Source organism: Zootoca vivipara, chromosome 1 (assembly GCF_965207765.1).
Source record: "Zootoca vivipara chromosome 1, rZooViv2.hap1.1, whole genome shotgun sequence".
In the NCBI taxonomy this organism is placed as follows: Eukaryota; Metazoa; Chordata; class Lepidosauria; order Squamata; family Lacertidae; genus Zootoca; species Zootoca vivipara.
The window spans coordinates 36,799,410-36,823,014 of record NC_142582.1 but is presented as its reverse complement, the minus strand read 5'-3'; the positions used below and the strand labels follow the sequence as shown (position 1 = coordinate 36,823,014).

The 23,605-nt window shown below is 40.1% G+C and overlaps 1 protein-coding gene across 1 annotated transcript in view; it reads right to left on the bottom strand.

The window, feature by feature from the left end:
- LRP1B (LDL receptor related protein 1B) overlaps positions 1 to 23,605 on the bottom strand; it is a 743,096-nt gene that overhangs the window by 283,347 nt on the left and 436,144 nt on the right. The window contains exon 6 of the mRNA XM_060279545.2: positions 14,621 to 14,878. Within this exon, the coding sequence (XP_060135528.2) occupies positions 14,621 to 14,878 (258 nt within the window). The remainder of the gene's footprint in view (positions 1 to 14,620; positions 14,879 to 23,605) is intronic.

The window sequence follows — 23,605 nt, the reverse complement described above, 5'->3', positions numbered from 1 at the left end:
ACTGCAACCCCCCATAACATTTCACTGTGAGTGCATCATAGAAGGAGTAATTATGACTTTTTCACAGAAACCACAGATTTCCACCATGTGAGGAATATGTTGGTTTGTCACTAACCAAAGAAGCAGGATATGAAATAAGCTATGAGAATCACAAAAAGCTTCAGAGATGTATTGCAATCCTGTCAGTCTAGAAGAACCCCCCTACCACAAAAGCTCCCCAACCCTATTTCCTTCAGAACAATGAAGGAGGTCCATATTTTCCTCATCACTTGTACCTTCACTTGGCTTTCCTCAACATTTTATAACCCTGCACATAAACACACTACAGCTGTAGATACAGTAAAAATTTGTATAGAGGAAAGGTAACTAGACCTTCCTTACATGGGTCCCCAACTGTTTGTCCTAAATCCATGGGCAGTGGTGGGATATATTGCCATATACTATATATCCAAAATATGAAAAGGAACAGACATGGATCAGAGTCCATCCTTGAATGGACAGAGTTTGAGATTGGCATAGGGCTCAATGGAACCTCCCTCTTTTCTTGCCTCTTATCTGCTGTTGTACACGTGCAAGGCAGGTAACTCTCCGACTAAAAATCCATGTTTGCTTTATTGTATTCATCCGGCCTTCACTCTCCACCATGGTACTTCAGTTTGCAATCTGTATTGCTTGAAAACCAGGCACAGGGAAGAGATGGGCAAGGGATCTATGCCTGTACTGATTCGTGTAGTTGTGGCTATACAACAGATGGGTTGTATGATATAATTTCAGTGAGATAAAATGAATATACTTAGATGAAAGTATATGCCTATCTTTGAGTTACAGTAGTAGGCATGATTGCAGATGTGAGGATGTATTCAGAAGTTTTCATTTCCAATTTTATTGATCACAGCTTGCTGTGTTGTCAAAAACTGAGAAACTGGTAAATCTTAGCTATGATTTGTTTGGAGCAAGCCAAATTCAAAACATGGGCTATGAAGGTGGTTTATTTAAATACACCTTAGTTAAGATTTGAACAAAATGTGGATCTGTGGATACTGGAAAAAATGAGAGCAGAAGCTTCTGATCTTCTTCTCAAGGCCACGCTGATGAAGGTGCACCAGGCCAAGGCTCACATAGGTTCCTATCAAAACTAAATAATATTTTATCATGTTTCCTGAAAGCAGCTGTTATGTAACAGGTAATTTATACAAAAGGTAAATTTATAGCCATTGGACCTTACAATAAGGAGAGGTGGATGAAATATGCAAAATTAAAAAATGTGGAGTAACACTTCAGTTGTCTAAAAATATATTTTAAAAATGGTTTCTATGATAGTTTTTAAGTACAGATAGGGTAAGCCTACAAAATTAGCAGCTTGCTGCAATCAAGCCTTTGAAACATCTCTATTAGGGCTTCTTATTTTTAAGGAAAGGGCTGGTTCTCTGCTGTTTTTAGTGTAACAATCTGTATGTAAATTGTAATATTAAAAATAATGATATAAATTATGACTGCACAATGGACTACACAAAACAAAACAAAAACGAGTACTGGGTGGTATTCAGCTATTTTGTTTTACATATAAAAGATCCACAGAAATTAATGCCCGTAACTTAGATATGTTCATTCATTTTAATGGATCTTATCTGAGTAAAACTGATTAGAACACTTCAATTGAACTTAATATGGTAAAATATCGACTCCTTCCTTTGCTTGTAAACAGGGGCACTTGTGAGGTGTTTTTAAGAGGAAAGGCTCATAGTGCTGTCTCACTCTGTTCTGTTCTGTTTTATAGACAATGTTTTCACTCCTGTCTTCCCATACACAGTTCTTCTGACACCCCTTGAACATTGCCCTCTCCTGTCTTTCCCCTCCCTCCCTCTTTCTGCCTTGCCTTTATCTTTCTATCCTATTCCCCTTCTTCCTCCTTGTTGTCCTTCCTGAGGCAGACCAAATTCCCTTTGTTGCTCACCCTCTTTTCCATCCACCTCCTTCTCCTCCTTCCCTAGGTTTGGTTTCCTTGCCGATATTTCTCTTCCATTGGCCCAGGATGCTACTCGCTGCTGGAATCCATGAACGCTGCCCTCTTATTTTTTGCAGGATGCTTTCAGAATCCTTATCTGCCACTCCCGCCTCCTATTCCTCAGCTTTCTCTCAGCTCAGTTGTTGAGTGACAGTGTCTGCCGGAATCCCTCTACCATAGCCTACCACCTACAAATAATAGTAGGTACTCAGTTGACCACCATTCTAACGCTGCTTAAGGGGCAAATCACTGGAAAACTTTCCTTCCATTACAGCCGTCATAATTTACTCTTCACGCTGTCACTTCTATTTATAGCCTTTCTCTTCCCGCTCCTTCTTTCCCCTTTTAATTCAGAGGTTTGTTGTTGTTTTTTAACCTCCTCATTGTTGCCGCTGTTTTTAGAAATGTGCAGCTTTACTATGACAGCACAGACTAAAGTACTACCTGCTTCAGTCTCCTTTGTCTGACAGTAGCCATTGCCACATAGTTTAAAAGAAGGTCGAAAGTTGCAATTCATTGTTTTGTCTTTCTTCTGCCCTGAATTGCCAAACTCAAAAACAGATTTAAACAATTGCATAAAATGTTGCTTAGAAAAGATGTGGCATTTCATGGATGTTTGCTTGCATGTGCACACGCACACACACATATAGTCGTGAGATAAACACCCAGCTTCCCCCCCGCCACAGATTGGTATTGAGAAAGGGTAGGATACCTGCTTTGCATGCCGAAGGTCCCAGATTCAATCCCCAGCATCTTCAAGAAGGGCTGGGGGACTTCTGGAGAGCAGCTGCTAGTCAATGTGGACAATACTAAGCTAGGTGGATCATTGGTCTGATTCTCTAATAAGGCAGCTTCCTGTGATTCTAAGAAAGGTCGAGCTTTTTCTACAGGTTTAATAGTTTATTGTATCATCTTTCCAAAGGCTAGTGCACATTTATCACTGGTGGCTAGATTATTATGATAACAGAAGATTACAACAGGCGGTTGTCAAATCAATTCCACTCACTTTGATATCAGTGTTGGATCTTCAATATAGCCAGCCTGCAACTTAACTTGTGCACCTTCAACTTTACACAATTGACCCCCCCCCAAAAACCCTAAACATTAAAAATAAATAAAGGGGGGGGGGCTTTGTGCCTGTCTTGTTGTGTTTCTGTTGAGCATCCTGCCAGTGAATTATAAATGACATGCTGCTTTCAAGTTTGGAAAGTTGTAATGGATTACCAAGTTTGCCTCTGTCTAAAAAGCACATTCCACACTTTTCTGTGCACATCATGAAAAACCTACTTAACTTGCAAATGCATTTTTAATGAATAAGGCTTCTAATCTCTGCAGTGTTTCTCTCTCACTAAAGAAATAAATGACATTAAACGTCTTCTTTTTAAGGTCCATAGTTGTCAGCAAGTAGGTTTCAATATACCTAGTGTAACAAAGCTTTGGGGACACTCCTTTTGTTAAAAAAAAATACCACCAACACTTTTCTTGCCTCCTCTCCAACTATTTAAATGTCTCTAACAACCAACCAATTAGAATTCCACATTGCATTTTAGACCTATGTGGTAACACTAGAGCCAAATTATGTACATACTAATTAACTTGTAATCTTAAATTTTTATTAACAGTGTTTTAACAGTGCTTTTAGTGCCTCTGGATGAATCACAAAATTGTGTTCTCTATTCGTGTAAATGGTACCCACTTAAAGATCAAGTAAGAAACATATTCAGCCATGTCCAATTTTAATACACCCAGGTGGCGCTGTGGTTAAACCACTGAGCCTAGGGCTTGCTGATCAGAAGGTCGGCGGTTCGAATCCCTGTGACAGGGTGAGCTCCCGTTGCTTGGTCCCAGCTCCTGCCAACCTAGCAGTTCGAAAGCACATCAAAATGCAAGTAGATAAATAGGAACCGCTACAGCGGGAAGGTAAACGGCGTTTCCATGTGCTGCTCTAGTTTGCCAGAAGCGGCTTTGTCACGGTAGCCACATGACCTGGAAGCTATACGCTGGCTCCCTCGGCCAATAATGCGAGATGAGCGTGCAACCCCAGAGTCGGTCACGACTGGACCTAATGGTCAGGGGTCCCTTCACCTTTACCTTTTTAGTGCCTCTGGATGAATCACAAAATTGTGTTCTCTATTCATGTAAATGGTACCCACTTAAAGATCAAGTAATGTAAGCAGGGCTGGCGCATCCATTCAGGCAACCTAGGCAGCTGCCTAGGGCACCAGAATGGAGGGGGCGATGGCCAGCCTGCCCGCCGGTGCTGAGCGGTTTCAGGCTGCTATCCCGAGGCGTACGCGTACCTCCGGAGAGCGGCCTGAAGCCGCTCTACAGGCTACAGCTGACAGGCGCAGTGAGGTGGCCCCAGGCTCGCGCTCCCACGCGAAGCTCCAGAGGCATGCGGGAGCCTGGGACCACCTCCCCGCGCCTCTCAGCTGTTTTTATTTTATTTTTATTTTTTCTACTTTTTTATTTTATTTTTATTTTTTCTACTTTTTATTTTTTCCATTTCTATTTTTATTTTTTCTACTTTTTCTATTTTTCTATCTTCTATTTTTTCTATTTTTATTAATTTATTATTTTTTATGTGGGGGGTGCCAGAAGGTCATCTCGCCTAGGGCGCAAAAAAACCCTAGCACCGTCCCTGGTAGTAAGTCTCCCTCTCTGATATCCCTTTGAATACATAGGTGGAGGCAGACTAGTAGGGAGCCTGCAGGACAAAGTTTGATAGGAGAAACAGTGGAACACCATCTGATGCAAAGACAGGATACAAATCTAGCAACCAAGCAAGCGAATAATATCCTTTTTCCCTAGCATGTTTACTCCAATCAAAATCAGAGCGTTTTCCCATGCATCCCTGGTTTCCTTCACTGAAGAGGTGCCCTGGTGGGCAACTACATCTCACTAGCTGCCCTGTGTGGTACATGGGCTCTACAAGGGTGGTATAAAATGACCAAAACAAGACAAAAATGCTCCTATAGTAAAAGGCATATAGAGACTCTCTGTGTGAGAGGAAGAAAATACAAGTGAGGGGGTAAGGATGTAAGAAGAGGTGGCTGGGGGTACACCAACTTGCGCCTTTCCCCTATTTCCCAATCTGCTACAAAAGTGGGTGTTGATGACTGTACACACACCTGTCTATGGACTGTTGCCAATGAAGTACCAGGCAACAAGAGGGAGACGGGAGGAATTATCACTGTCAGCGGTGCAGCATATGCCTGTGCTGCCCAGGGCGGGCATGCTCCCGAGGGAGGCATGGCACAGAGGGTGCCCTCCCAGGCGCAGGATAGCCACTCGGGTGACTGGAGTGGCGTGCGTGCCCTGCAGCCATGGGCGGAGTGAGCCGTGCATAGTGGACATTTGGTGCACTGCCCACCCGCAACTCCCCCAAGCTGTCAAAATGAAGGGGGAAGGGGGGAATGCTGCAGGCAAAGCGGTGCAGCTCCCCCCTTACCCTGATGGCTTGGGGTAGGCTTGGGAGTCACAGGCAGGTGGCGTGCAAATGTCACCCCCATCAGTGAGGGCACCCAGGGCAACCCCCCCCCACTGCATCCCCTTCCTACGCCCCTGCCTCCTGTTCTCCGGACAGCTCATTTTCCATGTTCTACTGTTAATGAGGCAGCAAGCAATCCAGACTTCTCTGCACCACATAGTATTGCTTGTGGCCTGACATGTTGCAGCATGCCTTCCATAGCAAAAGCCTCCATATCACCTTTGGTAAGATCAACATAGCATCCTTAGTAATTAAACATATTGAACTGACAACCAACTATAACTACCAGATGGTGTTCAAAAACATTGCCCCTAATGTACATTCCTCCCTATAACATAGTATCACTGTATTTCAATTTCTTTTCGCCTGTGTACAGTAGCACACGTGCTAGCCATAAACACATGCCTGGAGTATGCCCTTAACATGCTAAAGGATTTTGACAGCACTTCATTAGTATAGTAACAATTCTTTACTAGCAGGTAATCCCCTGTATATATTTTAAGGATCACAGTATATTCAGCTTCCAGAGCATTGATCTAGTTAGCATATTTTACTCCTTGTCTTAGCTGCCAAGGGCAAAAAACCCATTTAAAAAATGTCCAGAAGAGCAATCTAAATGGCAATTATCAAGGGAAATATAGTTTGTTTTGTTTGTAACATGTGAAGATGCTTGGTTTTCACAGATCTTATGCCAATTCAAGAAGTTTCATATCAGTCCTTGTGAAATTGCTCTATAGTGGAATAAGAGCTGTGAATTTTATTTTCTCTTTCCTGTTAGGGTTGTTGATTTCTGGTTCAACAAAAGCCAAAGACTAGCACCCTCAACATGGAACTGAAAATAACATTCACAACCCTGCTGTCAATTGAGATAGATTTCATAGAGCAACAGAGGGTTCTATAACAATATTCTCATGTAAAAAAATATGATGCATATCATCAAGTGATTGGAGGATTGTTCAGAATTGTAGGAGTAAAAGTAAAGTTTATGCCAGTGGCAAAGTAAATTCTGTTCTCAATATATAATTATAAATGTTTTCATACAATATGGTTTCTCTCTGGTATCACAGACCCGGAAATAGTCCCACCATGACTTGTGCTAATCCAGTGGGCATCACCTGCAACTTGAGAGTGTGGCTGCCAGCCTCAGCTCCTTTAGTTTGATCTAAAGTCTGAACATATAAAGTTTGTGACAATATCAAGTCACAAACAAGAAAAAATGGGGCCTTTTCGGTGGCTCCCCATTTGCGGAATGCTCTCTCCAAAGAGGCTCACCAGGCACCTTTGTTACATACCTTTAGGCGCCAGGCAAAAAGGGCGGCCTGCCCCTTTAAGCACTCGTGGAGCAGACCAGAGTGAAGACTCCTGCTGTGTGGTCCATTCCATTGCCCCACCCAACCCCAGCTGCCATTGATTGGCCAAAATTTGAACTGGGTTTGGCGGGAACCCAGCTGGCTCCGCAGCAGCCAGGGGAGAGGAGACAACAGCTGGAGCAAAGATGACGTGGTTTCGAGGGGATGAGGGAAGCTCTGCACCGGGCCACAACCACCCCCCACCCTTGTAAGTGGCCATTCTCTTCAACCAAGCGTTTGGCTGATTAACATTCTCTGTCTGTGGGAGAGTAATTATTGGTGTGTTTTGCTTTTGTTTTGTTGTTTGAATTTTGCGTCTTTATTCTGTATTTTTCTAATGTGAACCAACCTGTGATATCCAGATGAAGGGTGGTATACAAATTTAATAAATATAAATAAATAAATACAATTTCATACCCTAGGAAAGTTCTTATTCCGGATCAGGACATCTCCTTCAATAACTGGCCAAGGTCTCCAATTATCTCCAGCAAGGTTGGGAACTATCTCCAGCCCATAGTGCCTAGCTGTCACCAATTCTGGAGACTCTTTGGCTTATTTTCCACTTGCACAGCACAAAAAAGCCACCATGAATGAAGCTCATGGACCAGTTTGAGAATAAACAGATCCATGGGTCAATCTATTCCAACTCTAATACATTCCGGTAGCCCATTTCTTCATTAGCTTTGGACCTATCTAATTTGGTCTTGTTTTAACAATGGGATAGAGTTATATCATTCTGTTCGCTCCAAATTTTGAAGTTTGCATCATGTCCTGATTAATGAAGTCTTTATTTTCAGACTGCTATAAACAACTGCCAACATATATTTATCTAACTCTAGGAAATCTAAAAGTTCCAAAATGTCCCTTATTATGCACATGCACATATATGTATTTATGTATGTATCTTACAGAAAGAACATATTTATTTTATTTACCTAAACTCGGGTTAGTACAAATATATCCATTGCCTCTTATCACTTATCTCAGGGGTGGGGACTTGGATCTGACTGGTGGTCCTGATCCTTATATTTCCTACCCCTGCAAGCTAACTTGTGCCTGCCCTTTTCTAGACTATATAGCGTAGTTTTTTTTTAGTTACTCTTCCATCTTCTGTTCTAAAGCAAACTTTTCCAAAAGCAGTTAAAAGCAGACTTATTCAACTTGTACAATTACCTGGGAAGAAGTCCCATTGAACTAAATGGGATTTACTTTTGAGTAGATACGTATAGCACAGCACTGATTTTAAAAAAATACTAAGGCAGGCTGCTTAATTTGTTCTTGCTGTAAATTGCTCCATACTGACCACATCCAAAAAGGGAACAAAATATTATAAAATACTCATTTTTCGTAATCTGTGACCACTACAAATGAAATTATGTCTTCCTTGATTGTTTTTTAAGTAGCTGACTGTTTTTGCTGCCAATTTCAGGAACAATCAAAGGGTAACAACAGAAAGTGGTCCCATCTCCCATTTCTGCTTTACTGATTTTTAGTGGTGTTGCCAAATGATTGTAAATTTGCAATAGGGTCTCAGCTGTTTGGCACCTCTGGAGAACAATGACGGCAGATTTATAGAGGTACAACAGCCGTAACACTCTCTTTCTTTTAACGACACATTCAAAAAGCGTACTATAAATCTTTGCAGACAGTAAATCAAAACTGGTTATTTACTTCAAAGTAGTTAAGTAATCTGCTGCTAAACTTAAAATTAAAGCATAATTTAGCATCAATTGATGTGCCATCAAGTACCCAGAGTTTAGTGAACCAAGCTATTAAAGGGGATATATGGCATGATTACGCTACCCTACACGCTTTGGCTGTTTCCAATTGTCTCTTTGCAAGGCATTGTGTAAGCTCCCTCCACATTCTCATTGGAATTCTAGTTTACACTCTGTTTTTTTTTCTCTATGTCATGAAGTTCAGTGGGGGGAAAATAGCTTCTGTTCTTCAAAATTAATGCTACCATTTTTATGTTATCCCATAAAGATGCTAAGCAGTGGGTAATTAAAAATTTTAAGTTGTATACAATATTTTAATAAAATATGGATTGACTTTCTAGTAAAAAGTTATTAAGAAAATGACTTGAGGGGGAAAAAGGTAGAATGTTTTAATACTCTGAGTGCAGGTCCTCAAATATGCTTCTCCAGGGATAATATAAAATCTATTTATTATAGTCAGCTTCTTAAAAGGGAATTCATATTTCAGGCTTTATTATGCCAGGTTGGCATTGGGGGCTGGGGTTTGCTAAGCAAACAACATTGATTCACACTACTTGGAATTGCAATGCATTCTCCTACGTAAATTAGGACTTTTAAAATGCACATAAGCCTTAAAACCACATTCTATTTACAGAGACAATGAACAAACATGTTTTGTGTTGTTTTTTTTAGGTATGGACAGATTTACAATACACAAGTAAGTGGCAATTACAATAGTGTTAAAAATGCACTTTTTCTCCTTTTCCCTAAATTCACCTATGTTCTTCTCAGAAATCAGCATTTCCTGGTTATCGTTAAATATTTAGTGCTAGTTTTTAGCTTCTCAAACATGGATGAAAACCCCCAAAATATTGATGTCTATTTTGGAAGCTTTCAATGTGAAACATTTTACAAATGGGTACGACAGTATTTTATGCTGATGTGGCAATACAGAAAACAGTGGGCATCAATTAAGCATGCTCAATCAGATAAAAATAAAACTGGGTAAACATTATCAGCAGAAAAGCATCCAATAACGATCATCTTGTTGATCCATCAGCAATATTTAATAAGCCAATTAAAGCAGCTTATCCAATATTGCACAGTTATTCCTTGGCTACTAAGGAATGAAATGCACTTAATTTTATGCATTCAGTCATAGCAAAAAATAAATAAATGTTGTTACAAGAATTAAACTTAGGTTGATGTGATTCACACCCTCACTTTTGGCTCTCCTTCACATGGAGGGTGGAGCAAGTGTAGAAATTCGAGCCACTTCATCTCCTATTAAATTTCCAAGAACCATGGGAGTAGGGGCTATAGGAACAACATTTCCTTGGAATGAAAGAAGCTCTCAACTCTACTCTGGCTGGCCCTGGCACTGGCTACTGTCATTCCCTGCCTCTGCCTATCAGCTGAGCGTGAATCTCATTGCACCTCTTCACACTGCTATTTTCAATAATATATGCATTGCATCTGGATACATTGTGATGGAAATTATACAGGGTTTCCTTCCCAACAGTTGCTTCGAAATTTAGCAAAGAGCTTTGTGGATACTCCCTTGTCTCTCTTAAGTAAACTGCATGTATAGGACTGTTATTCAAAATAGCAAACATACAAAGTTGCAAATATTTGCAATTACTGTAAATTGTTCATATATTATTTAGCTTAAAAAGCCAATGCTATTCTGGGCTGCATCAATAGGAATATAGCATCTAGATCAAGGGAAGTAATAGTACCACTGTATTCTGCTCTGGTCAGACCTCACCTGGAGTATTGTGTCCAGTTCTGGGCACCACAGTTCAAGAAGGATACTGACAAGCTAGAACGTGTCCAGAAGAGGGCAACCAAAATGGTCAAAGGCCTGGAAACGATGCCTTATGAGGAACGGCTTAGGGAGCTGGGTATGTTTAGCCTGGAGAAGAGAAGGTTAAGGGGTGATATGATAGCCATGTTCAAATATATAAAAAGATGTCATATAGAGGAGGGAGAAAGGTTGTTTTCTACTGCTCCAGGGAAGCGGACACGGAGCAATGGATTCAAGCTACAAGAAAGAAGATTCCACCTAAACATTAGGAAGAACTTCCTGACAGTAAGACCTGTTCGGCAGTGGAATTTGCTACCAAGGAGTGTGGTGGAGTCTCCTTCTTTGGAGGTCTTTAAGCAGAGGCTTGACGGGCATATGTCAAGAATGCTTTGATGGTGTTTCCTGCTCGGCAGGGGGTTGGACTGGATGGCCCTTGTGGTCTCTTCCAACTCTATGATTCTATGATTCATTCCATTTGTATCCCACATTTCAGACCTATAGATTCTCCTCTACCAAGGCAGCTAGTTTGGATTAGAAACCTGGTGCCTTCCAGATGTAACTACAACTCCCATCAGCCCTAGCCATGTTTACTTCAAAGTATCTTGGGGGAACCAGGTTGGGAAAGGGTGGTTTAGTTCCAGTTCCGATCCTGGTTATTGTACATTGTTCCCCATTAAATCTCTCTCTCTCTCTCTCTCTCTCTCTCTCTCTCTCTCTCTCTCTCTCTCTCTCTCTCTCTCTCTCCTCTCCCCAGAACTGCATCTGCACTCATGCAGACTGTATTCCACTTTGCTGGTCAAAACAGATTCCTTCCTCTCACCATGGTAATGCCTCATATGTACCATTCTCAACTGAAAAACTTTTGTGTTTTACACACTATCCAAAATCTTAGAGGCTATATAAAAAAGCTATTGCTTTTTATAGCTAATTAGTGTCTAATAATCAATTTGACACACAGACTTTGATAAATGAATGGAATAAAGAATTAATGAGCCCCATCTTAGTTAAACAATGGGATAATGTACTAGCCTCCATTTCTAATGTGTCATTAGATTTCAAACTATGTCTCATACAACAAAAGATTCTCTTTTGAGTTTATTGGATTCCACCACGATTGCTTAAAGGTAAAAGGTAAAGGGGCCCCTGACCATCAGGTCCAGTTGTGTCCGACTCTGGGGTTGCGGCGCTCATCTCGCTCTATAGGCTGAGGGAGCCGGCGTTTGTCCACAGACAAACTGGCCAGCATGACAAAGCTGCTTCTGGCGAACCAGAGCAGCGCACGGAAACACCGTTTACCTTCCCACCGGAGCGGTCCCTATTTATCTACTTGCACTTTGATGTGCTTTCGAACTGCTAGGTGGGCAGGAGCTGTGACCGAGCAACGGGAGCTCACCCCGATGCAGGGATTCGAACCGCCGGCCTGCTGATCAGCAAGCCCTAGACTCTGTGGTTTAACCCACAGTGCCATATAAATGACAACATGCTGTTGGAGATGCAATATGGAAAATGCTTCTTTGAAACATGTTCATAAAGTGTTCAGTGTCTGCAATTTTTTAGGGGAAAATGCTAGGATGTATAAATGCTATTGTGGGGAAAGAGTTAAAAGTTTCATCATTTAGAGCTATGTATCTAATATATGGAGCTTGACAACCGGTCAAGGTAAATGGATTCTCTGTGCCCTTACAGCTGCAAAAAGGCATTGGAAGGATAAAAATATGCTCCCTTTGATCAATGGATAGACAACATGACAACTCTTGCAACCTATGAACGGACCGCTTTCAGACAAAGATTACATATGGACAAAATTAATTATATTTGGAACATATTTATTGAAAACATAGTTGACTCCTTAACTGACGTATACTTGAGGGAAATAATAAGTATCTACTTACATATATGCTACATAGTTCTTCAATCTTAATTACATGTTATTGTTAACTTCATTATTATTGTTTTCCTTTGCTTTGTTTTTTATGTATTTTTTTCTTTCTCTTTTTTCCTCATTTACTTTAATTCACTATATAACTTTCAATAAAATAAAATAAAATACAAAAAAAAGAAAGTAAAGACAACTAAATAATGCAGCTGACCCTAAGCCTAGCCTACTGTCAAACATTCAGGCTGCTATGGCCTGTTCCTTGGCATAGATCTGAGACTTAGCAGGATTCTGAAATTATATACATCAGTTCTCTTAGCAGTAGTGCCAGCTATTACGTAATGTTCAGGGAAGTTTTTAATGTGTGACATTTTAATGTATTTTAAATCTTTGTTGGAAGCCGCCCAGAGTGGCTGGGGAGACCCAGCCAGGTGGGTGGGGTACAAATAATAATAATAATAATAATAATAATAATAATAATAATAATAATAATAATGAATCTTGATGAGAATTTTGCTTTTTTTAAAAATTGGAATCAATAGTTTCATATACTTATAAAAGGGTGTGTACCTTTCGTTGAAGTCTCACTGACTTCTGCAACACCACACTTAATCAGAATGCACGTGGTGGGCTGCCCTTGGCAATAAAACAGATAATCAGAACAACAATTTGCATTATTTCTAAGATATTCAATTTCATATGATGTAGAAAGTGACCACTTAGGAAGGGCTTGTCTCCTTTTAACTGAAGATGTTAAATTACTGCACACTTTCTTTTCCCATTTAACCAGGCAGATTTTAGTTTTCACCCATTAAGGATTCTACAGGAAAGAGATATATATTACAGGGCTTGAAAATGGACCGTTGTTCAGTTATTGAGAAAGTTTCAGGATAAATAACGAGGCAATTTTGCACTCATTTTAGCTCTGCATTGCACATGCAGGCTATTCATGCTTTGTTAAACATTTTCAGGTGTCAGTTATTGAGCCATACTCTTGATCTCAATGGCTCATTACGTGCATTTTCACCAGTCTTTCTTTTGCTTATAATCAATTTCCTTTGTGAATGAGCAAAACCTGAGTACATATTAAAGAGAGGAGGAAGATTTTTTTTGCTTACTTTAATTTCCATTATTATGGATTTTCAAAGTGAAACACAATGGAAATAAGGTTGCCATTTTTATTTTGATGGGGGTGTGGAGAGGAGAATGCAAGGAAATGCTGGTGCATGGTCTGAAAACAAGTTGAAGAAAAGCCCAGAAAGACATCTCTGGAACAACATACAGGGACGAATATTCAAGCACTCTCCAATTAGTTCATTATTTTTGCTTATATGGTGTGATGGAGTGTTTATGTAATTATGCATGCGAAGAATATTCAGACTTTAGCATCAACTCCAGAACCGTCATGGTGAAATGCATAGACCATCTCATCAAACTCCAGCTGCTCTATGACATATTGATAAAATGAACAGCTTATACACGGTGACAGGACAGCCCAACCTTCTCATACATTAATGGCCTTACTGCCTTTATTAAATTCCTTCAAAGCATTAAATGACTTTGTTTTCAAAGTGACTCAGAAGAATTGCACAATGACAACTTGGCTATGCTCAAAGTAATTCCGTTCCACTTGTTTATAGTGAACTTTTCAATCCAAGAATAAATGTTCAAATTCATAGCCATCATTACAGTCTTCAAATCAAAAAGCCTCAAGTTGCCTTTTCTCTAAACACAAAGAATCTAATATTGTTCATATCCACTCCCAATTTTTAAAAGGCGTTCATTGTTTCCAAACAAAAAATAAATCTATACCCAATAACATTACACAGCTTGCTTATTTAAATTTGTACATTGCCATATTCTAAGACTTCAGTAAAAAAAACAAAAAAAAAACACCCAGATTTATGAAGGAAGATAAAGAAGGGTGTCACCTGTGAGGAAGTCCCAGGTGCAATGGGATTTGTTGGATGGCCCACTCTGACTTCACAGAGCCAATATAAGAAAAGGGAGAACCAATGTCAGATTTCCCTTCCCTATGACTGCTGAAGCTTCTGACATCCTGACCCAACAAAAGGAGCACTGACATCAATATGCCGAAAAAGGGAAATCCAGGAAATGGCTTGGATTCATCCAACCTCCCCTCTCACACGCCCAAACTGGGAAGAAATTTAGAGATGTTCCTAACCACATCTAAACCTCTCTGCTTACATTGTTTCCATGGGCAGTGCTTTAGATATGACAATTATATGGCCTTATCTCCCCTGATTACTACCATAAGATGCCACCCTAAATAACGTTCGTATAATAACATTAAACCTGTAAGAAAGTTTGCTGAAAAAAACAGAGGCTCTTATCATTTTGCTTAGAGTTACTTTCTCAAACTTAAAAATACTTACTGTGAAGATAAGGAATAGTGCTTATTATCCATTCATCTGTTAGCATGCCAGTTTTTGATGTCTCAACGCATTTCAGCTGACTTGAAGATTCCCTTGATTCAATCCAACAAACTGTGTTTGTGTTGTATATAAAATCCAATGTTTGAATTCCAGTTCCTCTCACAAAGCCAAGGGGGGATGATTTAGTTCCATTTAGATATAGGACCTCAATAGTATCAGAGCTTGCAATCAAAAGAACTGGAGGCGAATCATTAGGATCTGAAAAACATAAACAGAACAAACGTTAAGGAAAGAAGGGAAAGGTTAACCTTGGGAGTAGCCGCAACAATCCCCTGACAAGACCCAACAATTCCTTTCAGGAATTATATCAGTTAATATAGATTCCAACCTGGAGTGCTAATCCCACTTTCATTGTGTTGGAAGAAGTAATGACCAGCCACCTTACATTTAAGATTAAGTTGTGAAGATGTAGCCCATTTTAGCATGGTATGTGTGTGTGTGTGTGTGTTAAATAAGCCATAGTTTTAAGTTTTGCTTTGAGCATGAGTAACTCATTATTGCCTGCTTCAGAAGGACCCATGAGTGTACTCAAATTGGACAGGAAAGAGTAGGTGGAAAGCTAGCTGTGGAGAGCGACAGAAAGAAAGGTATTGTTAGAGATATGTGGCAAAACCTATAAATTAATAAATGTCAGGGTTTTGATTTCCTGGGGGATGGGTTAAGACAAAGTGCAGGGCTGCGCCAGACTGGGAATTCCTGGGCTGGGTTATGCAAATCAGCCTGACCAAGCTAGGTTAAGGGAACAATAGAGAGCCATTGAAAGTGCTGCCAGTGCAAGAGAACTGCTTTGAGGTGTGAACAGGGACAGGGGTTGGAAAGGTTGCCAGGGTAATTGCTCTGGGGAAGGGCAAGGTGCTTCTGGGGGGAAGAAGGGGGAGGAGGAAGTAAGTAAGTAAGGGGGAGATCCATCTTGGTGAGGGTGAAGGAAGGACTGCCTGCAGTGCTCTGAGCCATGCTGCAAGATCAGGACCCCCTCCATACAGACTGAGGGTGTAAATAGGCGAATAGCCCCTATTTCTTAATGCATGAGTGTGTCCACAGTGTTCTATTCTCCAAGGGACATAGACACTGTGTGGGTGCCTGAAATCCCATGCGCTCTTGCCATGGCTTGGCAGAGAGAGGGATGGGCGCTAGGCTTTTGTAACAGTATGAAGTCTAAATCTGGTCTGAACTTCCACCCAGGAATGAACAGGCTGAGAGAAGTTCTTGAAGAAACTACTATCAGACACCAAAATCCTCAAACCCCAGAGGAAAACATAGCTTCCCTATTCTGGGCATCACCAGGACAGCTGGTCCATCCTAAAAAGTGTACTATTGGAACTGGGGAATGGATCTGCTGAATTCAGACCCTCCACGGGACAGTCCTGGATTGACAGAAGCCATCTTGGTTTCTTATTTGATCCTAGAATGTCTCGCTTTTCCTTAGGATGCCCCTATTGTCATCAGAGAAATGTTGGAGTACAATGGAATAGGATGTCCCCAGGGCTTTTTTCCCAGTCAGAACTCACCACAACTCAGTTCTAGCACCTCTCAGGTGGGCACGATTGTCATCTAAGAGAATGAGGGATGCATTCATGCTGAGTTCTAGCATCTTTTTTCTAGAAAAATAGCACTGGATTGCCCTATTTTCCTCAGAGAAATGTTGGAGGGTATGTGAGTTAGGAAGTCAGGCCACCTTACCCTATATATATATTCGCTTATCTCCTCAGATCTCCTAACAGATTAATTTGTGAAGATTTGAACTGGAATTACCCTGATAAAGTCAGATTAAGTTAGGCTAAAAATGTTAGATTATAAACTAAGAAGGCATATGAATCTGGTTTTCTGATATAGAAACTTATCTAGCTTTTATACAACACAGACTCCAGTTCGACACTGAAAATATAGTATTTTGTTTTTAAAAATGTAGGCTCTAAAAGGATGCAATAATCTTTCTTAGGCATAAAACTAAAAATGAACATTTGCAGCAACAAACTAGTATTAAAAGTTGAGGGAAAATAAAAATAAATGAAATTCAAGAATGATTGCTGTACTCTTTTTGTATAATGATGAAAATGTATGGCAGTGTGTCCAAGAAATTCATATTGGATAATGGTACTGAACGATACCTCCCAAAGAGGGGTTTGCACATCGTCCCAGGTATATTTATGACAAGGGAAATGGTATATTCAATATTGAACTGCAGTAACTGATATTTTTTTTAAGTGCTGTTCATAGTTGGTGAAAACAAAGGTGAAGACAACAGGCTTGTGATTTAGAATATAAAAGTCTATGTTCGGAACACTCCCACCCCTGAACTAGAATTTATCTCAGGAGAATATCATGCAGTAAGGCCACACACCAACACAAACTTCATAAAACTGGAACTAAATAATAATTCACATCATTAGAGGTTGTGTCAGTCACATGTTGACACCTAATCTATACGTGTTAACTCATATTCCTCCTGGAGAGGTCTGGCAAATTGCCATCCTCCTTAGGACCATCATTTAAAACAACAAGACTGACAATATCCTAAACTGGAACAGATAAGCAATGACAATTCGCTGTAGAGATTTGCTTGCCTCTGGAAGAAAACAACCAGATTTGTCTTCCATTCTGATTCACTTTGATTAGCTTCATGACATTCACTTGTTGCAACTGCTCATGAATTTTCAGAAAACTGCAGGAAGTTGTATGTACTTACAGGATGCAACTATTCCAGGTATTTAAATGTGAGAGTGTTCACAGTAAATAGGTATTAAAATATAAGTTTTGAAAGGATGTTAATGTTAATGCTATTTTGGAAGGTGTTTGGTTGGGATAGCAGACCAGTTATTCTCTTTATGTCCTTATTCAGCCCTACTATTTTGTTGTCATTTGACTATATTACTTTACTCATCTTTGGTTTATATCAATGATACACTGCCGTCTGGATGAAAGATCTAAGTATTTTGTTTTGAATAAAATAAACAAATTGCTATATTCACAACCCAAGTGTTTATAGCTCTAAGGCAGGAGTAGCCAATGTTGTGTCCTCCTAATGTTCTGGACTCCAACTTCCATTGCCCCAGCCAGCATGCCCAATGGTCAGGGATGATAGTCCTCAACATCTGGAGCACATTATGCTAGCTCAGGCATCCCCAAACTTCGGCCCTCCAGAGGTTTTGGACTACAATTCCCATCTTCCCCGACCACTGGTCCTGTTAGCTAGGGATCATGGGAGTTGTAGGCCAAAACATCTGGAGGGCCGCAATTTGGGGATGCCTGTGCTAGCTTCTAAAACAGGTCTTAACTGCAATAGTCATAAGTCATGCATTGTGTAGACCAGCTTGTTGGAAGAAACCCTAAACTATATGCATTACATTTTAAATGTTTTATGCAATACACAATTTGCTGGACAAGTTTAGATAATGCAGGTAACTCACAGCTCACTTGCATTGTGCAGATTCAACTTTACGTGGTTGACAGCTGGTCAGTTGAAATCCCACAACTTCATACGCATGGAAGGTAGGGCGTTTATAAGTTCTTTTTGCACTGGGTTTTCCACATAACAAATCATACAGAAGATAATGTAAACTGGTGCCTCCTCTCTTTACATATCCTCTATGGCAAGACTCACCTAAAGTAGGAACAAGCCACCAGCAGACACTTTCGTTCTATAGTTCTTATTCATTCACCGGGGCTTGTGTAGTAGAACATCCTTGTCAATTGTATAAGTGTCCTGCTTTTACTACCTATTTTTGCTTGCCTTATGTTACCCTTCTCTTCAAAGAATCACAGATTTGTAGAGTTGGAAGGGGCCATGAGGGACATCTAGTCCAACCCCCTGCAATGCAGGAATATTTCACTCAACATGGGGCTTTAACCAGTGACTCTGAGATAAAGTCTCATGCTCTACTCACTGAGCTATCCTCAGAGCTTGTTTCAAAATGACTTGCTGTGGTCCTGTTCTCTCTCTAGTGGCCTCTGATCTTTCTAAAAGCCTTCTGTTATTTTTCCCTACACTACATTATATTCCAAATCTCAAGTGTATACAAGATCTCAGGTCCACAACAGCTAGAGATAAACAAAGAAAAGCACACAATCTAAGCATTTTTGCAGTGTTTTGAACATATATGCGGATCTGCTGTATTTGAAAGGCTGTAAGGAAAGCAATATTCTAGTGACAACAAGACTATAATTAGGCCAAATTAGTTTTAAACTGTTCAAATAAGGATGCTGTATTTGGTGTTTTAATGAGACATGGAATGGCACACCTCTAACCCACGTATATAAAAAAGTCCTTAATTATATCTCTCTTTCTCAAAAGGTAGTTAGTTTGCTCCTTGACTGTGGTTAAGATGATGAAAGACTTGTATTCTCTTCTCTTCCTATCTGCTTTTTACTTGAACCACAGATCAATAAACAGTGTCACAACACACAAGAAACCAAAGTCTCCCCTGCTACGCTGCCACCATCAGCTGCAACTCTATTGCTGAAGAAAATCTTCAGAGTATTAGAGGATAAGCTTACCTTATAGAACATCTTTTACAAAGGAAAGACAGAAAAAACACTGGGAAAAATTACAATCCACTTTGAATCATCTTGCTATATTAAAAACAAGCTTTATAACAGATGATTCAATAGGATCTGGAAATTTGCTAGGACTGAGACAAAAGGCAGGTGGAAAAGAATGCATGAAGTACAGTATTTGAAAGAAAACAAGAGCAGAAATATATTTCACAATTATATGCCTGAAAAAAGAGCGGTGCACATTTGAAATCCTAAAACTTTAATTTAATTTAGTGAGTTTCTCACATGAGCATTGTCAATTTGTTCTGAATAATTTTTTAGAAGAGTAGAAAAACATACACATTAAAGACTGTGCAGAGCAGACACCTTTTGATCATAGTAAGGCTCTATTCCTTTCATTAAAGTCTATTTTTCCCCATAGATCTGCTATAAATGAGAAATATAACCTTGCATGAGCTTTTCCAGAAGCTAAAAATTTAAGGACCCTTTTTTTGATATTCTTTTTCTTGCATTGACACTAATATAGTTGTGAAAGCCTTGCGAAGAAGAATAAAGGTTCTGAATCTTCAGCAAAACTCTATTTCATTCCCCCCACCCCTTAACTAGGAGCTCTGGCCTTCTCTCAGTAATGCAAATATGAGTCCAATTGATTCCAGTAAGCTAAATGGATGATTATCAAGGAGCAGGCCTGCAGTCTAGTTATCAACTAGATATTGGGGGGGGGGGGCTTTTCAAAAGAAAAAGTAGACATAAAAGGATTGTAAGAAAGCTGATCACAACTTTATGGCAGCTATTTCAGCATCTAATTTCAAATCTCATTTTGGAACTTGATTTTTTTTTAAGCCAATGATGGCCACTGTCCACTAGGACTGGTGAGGTGAAGGGCAAGGCAGAGGGCAGGGCAACTAACAGCAATCAAAGCTGGAGGAAGGCAGAGCACACGTGCCACATACAGAGACAGAACTTAAGTAGTGAAGTGGGGAGAAAGAGTAAGGCGAAGGGAAAGGGAGAAACAGGGAAGTTAAGGGGCAGAAACAGCTGGGAAAGGGCAGACAAGTTATGGGCAGGTGAGAGCTCTTCTGTGCTGCACTGCAAGACAGGAAGCCCTTTTACCCCAGCACAACACAAAACCTAAACAACCAGATCATGGTTCCAATATAGCAACTTTTCCTGTGCTGCTTCTTGCCCAGTCTTGGAAGTGGTATGTTGGCTAAGCATCCTTCTGTCAGAATAGAACGCAGCATCACCAGCAGTGTGAGAGGTTGAAACCACCCTGAATGAATTCTAATTGGTCGAGGGATACCACTCAAGAGTAAAACTGAGAGAAATAGGACTCATAGGATGCAGGTTTAGTTAAGCTCAGACTGGCTTGACATTCATAAGGTACTGGCAGCAAATGCAGATCTAGGGGAGTTCGACTAGTTCGGCTGCCCAGGGTATGGAGCTTCTGGGGTGCCACAGCAGGCACCACAGCCATGAAGTCCAATGGAAAGCAAAAGGTGGGAGGGGTGGCACTAGATTTTGATGTCACACAGGGCACCACTGAAATTGGAGACTCCAGGGTCTGCCGCTGCTGGCACAAACAGAAGCTGAACAGACACTATATATAGAAAAATATACTCATGAATGAAACCCCCCACTCAGAATGTTTCTCTTGTTGAAGGCAAACAGGTAACTTTCACATATTCCCTCTTGGAGACCTCTTATGTCCCCTGAAAATCTGCCTTAGAGGGTAGGGGGAAATAACATCATGTTTAAAATGATGTCTCCAGTGGATTGATTGTGGGCAATGGTCTTGATTGAACAAGCCGATCAGCTAGCTGGCAATGTTGTCAGGCTCAACTTTGGCAAGCTCCACCCCCAAGTTCCTGATTGAAAATTCTAAAGTGTAGCTGATCCCAGTGAGGTTTGAAGTTACTGCTGATCAGCATAAGACTCCAAGCCCTGCTTTCAGCAGAGATGGGCTTCTCTTAGTGCTTGCATTGGGTGCCAAATTTAAAAGGCACCAAGTACAAGCCCCACTAGCCAATAAAAAGTCAGGAGTGCATTTTAAGATTCCTGACTGTTCCTTTGCAGTCACATCTTTACCTGCCCCATACCTGACATCATAAGTGGCATCAAAGGTGGGTGTGGCTTGGGGGGGGGGGAAACAGCCCCACAGGTAAAATAATAAATTAGGATCGGCTGCCAGGTTTAAATAAGCCTTGAGGTTGCCCACTGCTGATTTAGAGAATCCACTGATTAATACCGGTATCTAGCTATTAGAATAAAATGGCTGCCACTGAAAATTCTATGGGAATATAATAAAAACATGGCACTTCATCTGAATAAGTATTGTATTGCAATCTTTCTTCAGAGTTGGAAAAGGCTCCTCTTGTGCAACCACATCCACTGATACCAGAAAGCAGGGCTAGGAGTGTTGTTGGACTCCAACTCCCATCAGCCCAAGCCAGTGTGGCCAATGGTCAGGGATAATGGGAGCTCTAGTTCAGCAACACCTGAAGTAAAAAAAAAAAGAAACTGACCCTGTCTACGTGAATATCCAACATAGACATTTTTTGGCTATCAAACAGCAAGCCCCAGTGATTTAGTGCCACTATATGCATTTTTTTCAAAAAGCAGCTTAGTGATGCAGAGTTCTGGTCATTTTGGCTGATAGAATACTGCCAAGATTCTGGGCCCTTGAGGGGGAAAGGAACACGTAATTAATTCCAGGCTCTACATTTCCTTAGCTGAGAGCTCTCCCATCTATGGGAGGGATGTAGAGGCAATGAAGGGCAGGAACAGCTGCTAAGGCAGGCCAAACAAAATGAAATGAAAAAGAAAGCTTCATATAGCGGACATTTTCCTTCCAGCAAAGTCCCTTGCTTACAAGGAAACAGGGAAGGAAGAGCAAAGGAAGATTTTTCTGTCATAAAACATAGAACTGTATGGCCAGAGCAAAGCCCTACATTGACACTGTACACTACTAACCAGGCAGGGCTAGTTACTACTGTTTTAGTTGTATTTATCTGCAACCCAAAGGAAGTACCTGTCTGGTACCACTGAATAATAGGAAATGCAAAATATATAGATGGGCTGCACCAAAAAGAAAAGAAATAAAAACAAAAACGAATGGTATGGGAGTAAAACAAAACAGGGATGGTGTAAAGTTTCCTAGGCTCGCAAACTTAAGAAGTTTGCTGAATATACTTTCAATTTGTGGCTGGCCTAATCTGATGAATGCTGTAATCCAACATATGTTAATCACAAGTAGAGTTTAGTCCCAGGTAAGGGTACATAGGTATCTACCCAAATACTGACAAATACTTATTTCATAACAGAAAAAAACCAGGTTAAAGTTTTAAAAGTGTTTATCTGTAGTTAATTGGCAGTTGTGAGTACAGTATCAGCAATGACACCTGCCAAATCTCACTAAAATGACATTCATGATGAATGACAAGTGAAAAGAAATATTGAAATTGATTTTTGCTGCATAATCTTAGTTTGTATTATATTACTATATTTCAAATCCATTGCTGTGGTTTATTTCTTGGGCTTAAAAATGCCTTTATTTGTGTGTACTGCTCATAGCTTCATGATCCTATGTTTACTTTAGTTTCAGTATAATAAATTTATGTAACAGTATGAAGACCATCCAATAAACCCCTCTATATGTCCATAAAAAACAGTGCAACACCATATGTGTCTACTCAGAAGTTAGTTAATTCAATGGGACTTACTCCATTGTAAAAGTATATGAAGGCAACCTAATAAAAATAAAAAACATTTATTTTGTTTTTCATTTGCACCATGGAGAAGGGTGGTCTCCTTTTACATGCCAATTTCTTTTTCTTCTCTTTTTCACAGTAAGGCAGAGTGCCTTGTATGTCATTATGCATGCTGATGGTGAACAGATTGCAGGGGAAAAATAGGCTGTAGAGTCAACACATTGACTAGGGAAATCCTTTCTTCAATTTGACTTCATTAAACCAAACTTGCTAATTCCCTTAAATGCTTAGTTTATTATTGCTAATGAAAATATGCATTAATTATCTAATAAGGCATAGTATTAATATCATTAAATTGATTCTCATGGGATGTTGCTAGGAGCAAGGCAGAGTCTCAGGTCTAACATCCAAAGGGAATAATTACTTCCTGATAGATTCATTTAAGGTGGACTTAAATTATTATAAATACTCATCTATATGTGGGAGAGAATCAGATGAGATATAGTTGAAGGATAGAACTGACTGAATTAACCTTGACTGAATGGAGCTGTCCACTCGCATTAAACTTTTTCAAATGTTTTTGACTAATATAAAGACTACCATATAATACTTCGGGAAAGGTTTTAATCCAGCTTTCTGCTGATGTGTTAGTTTTCGATCTGCAAGGGGTTTGAACTCTTGACACCTTGAGGGTTCTGTTCTGGTTTTCCAACTACATAAA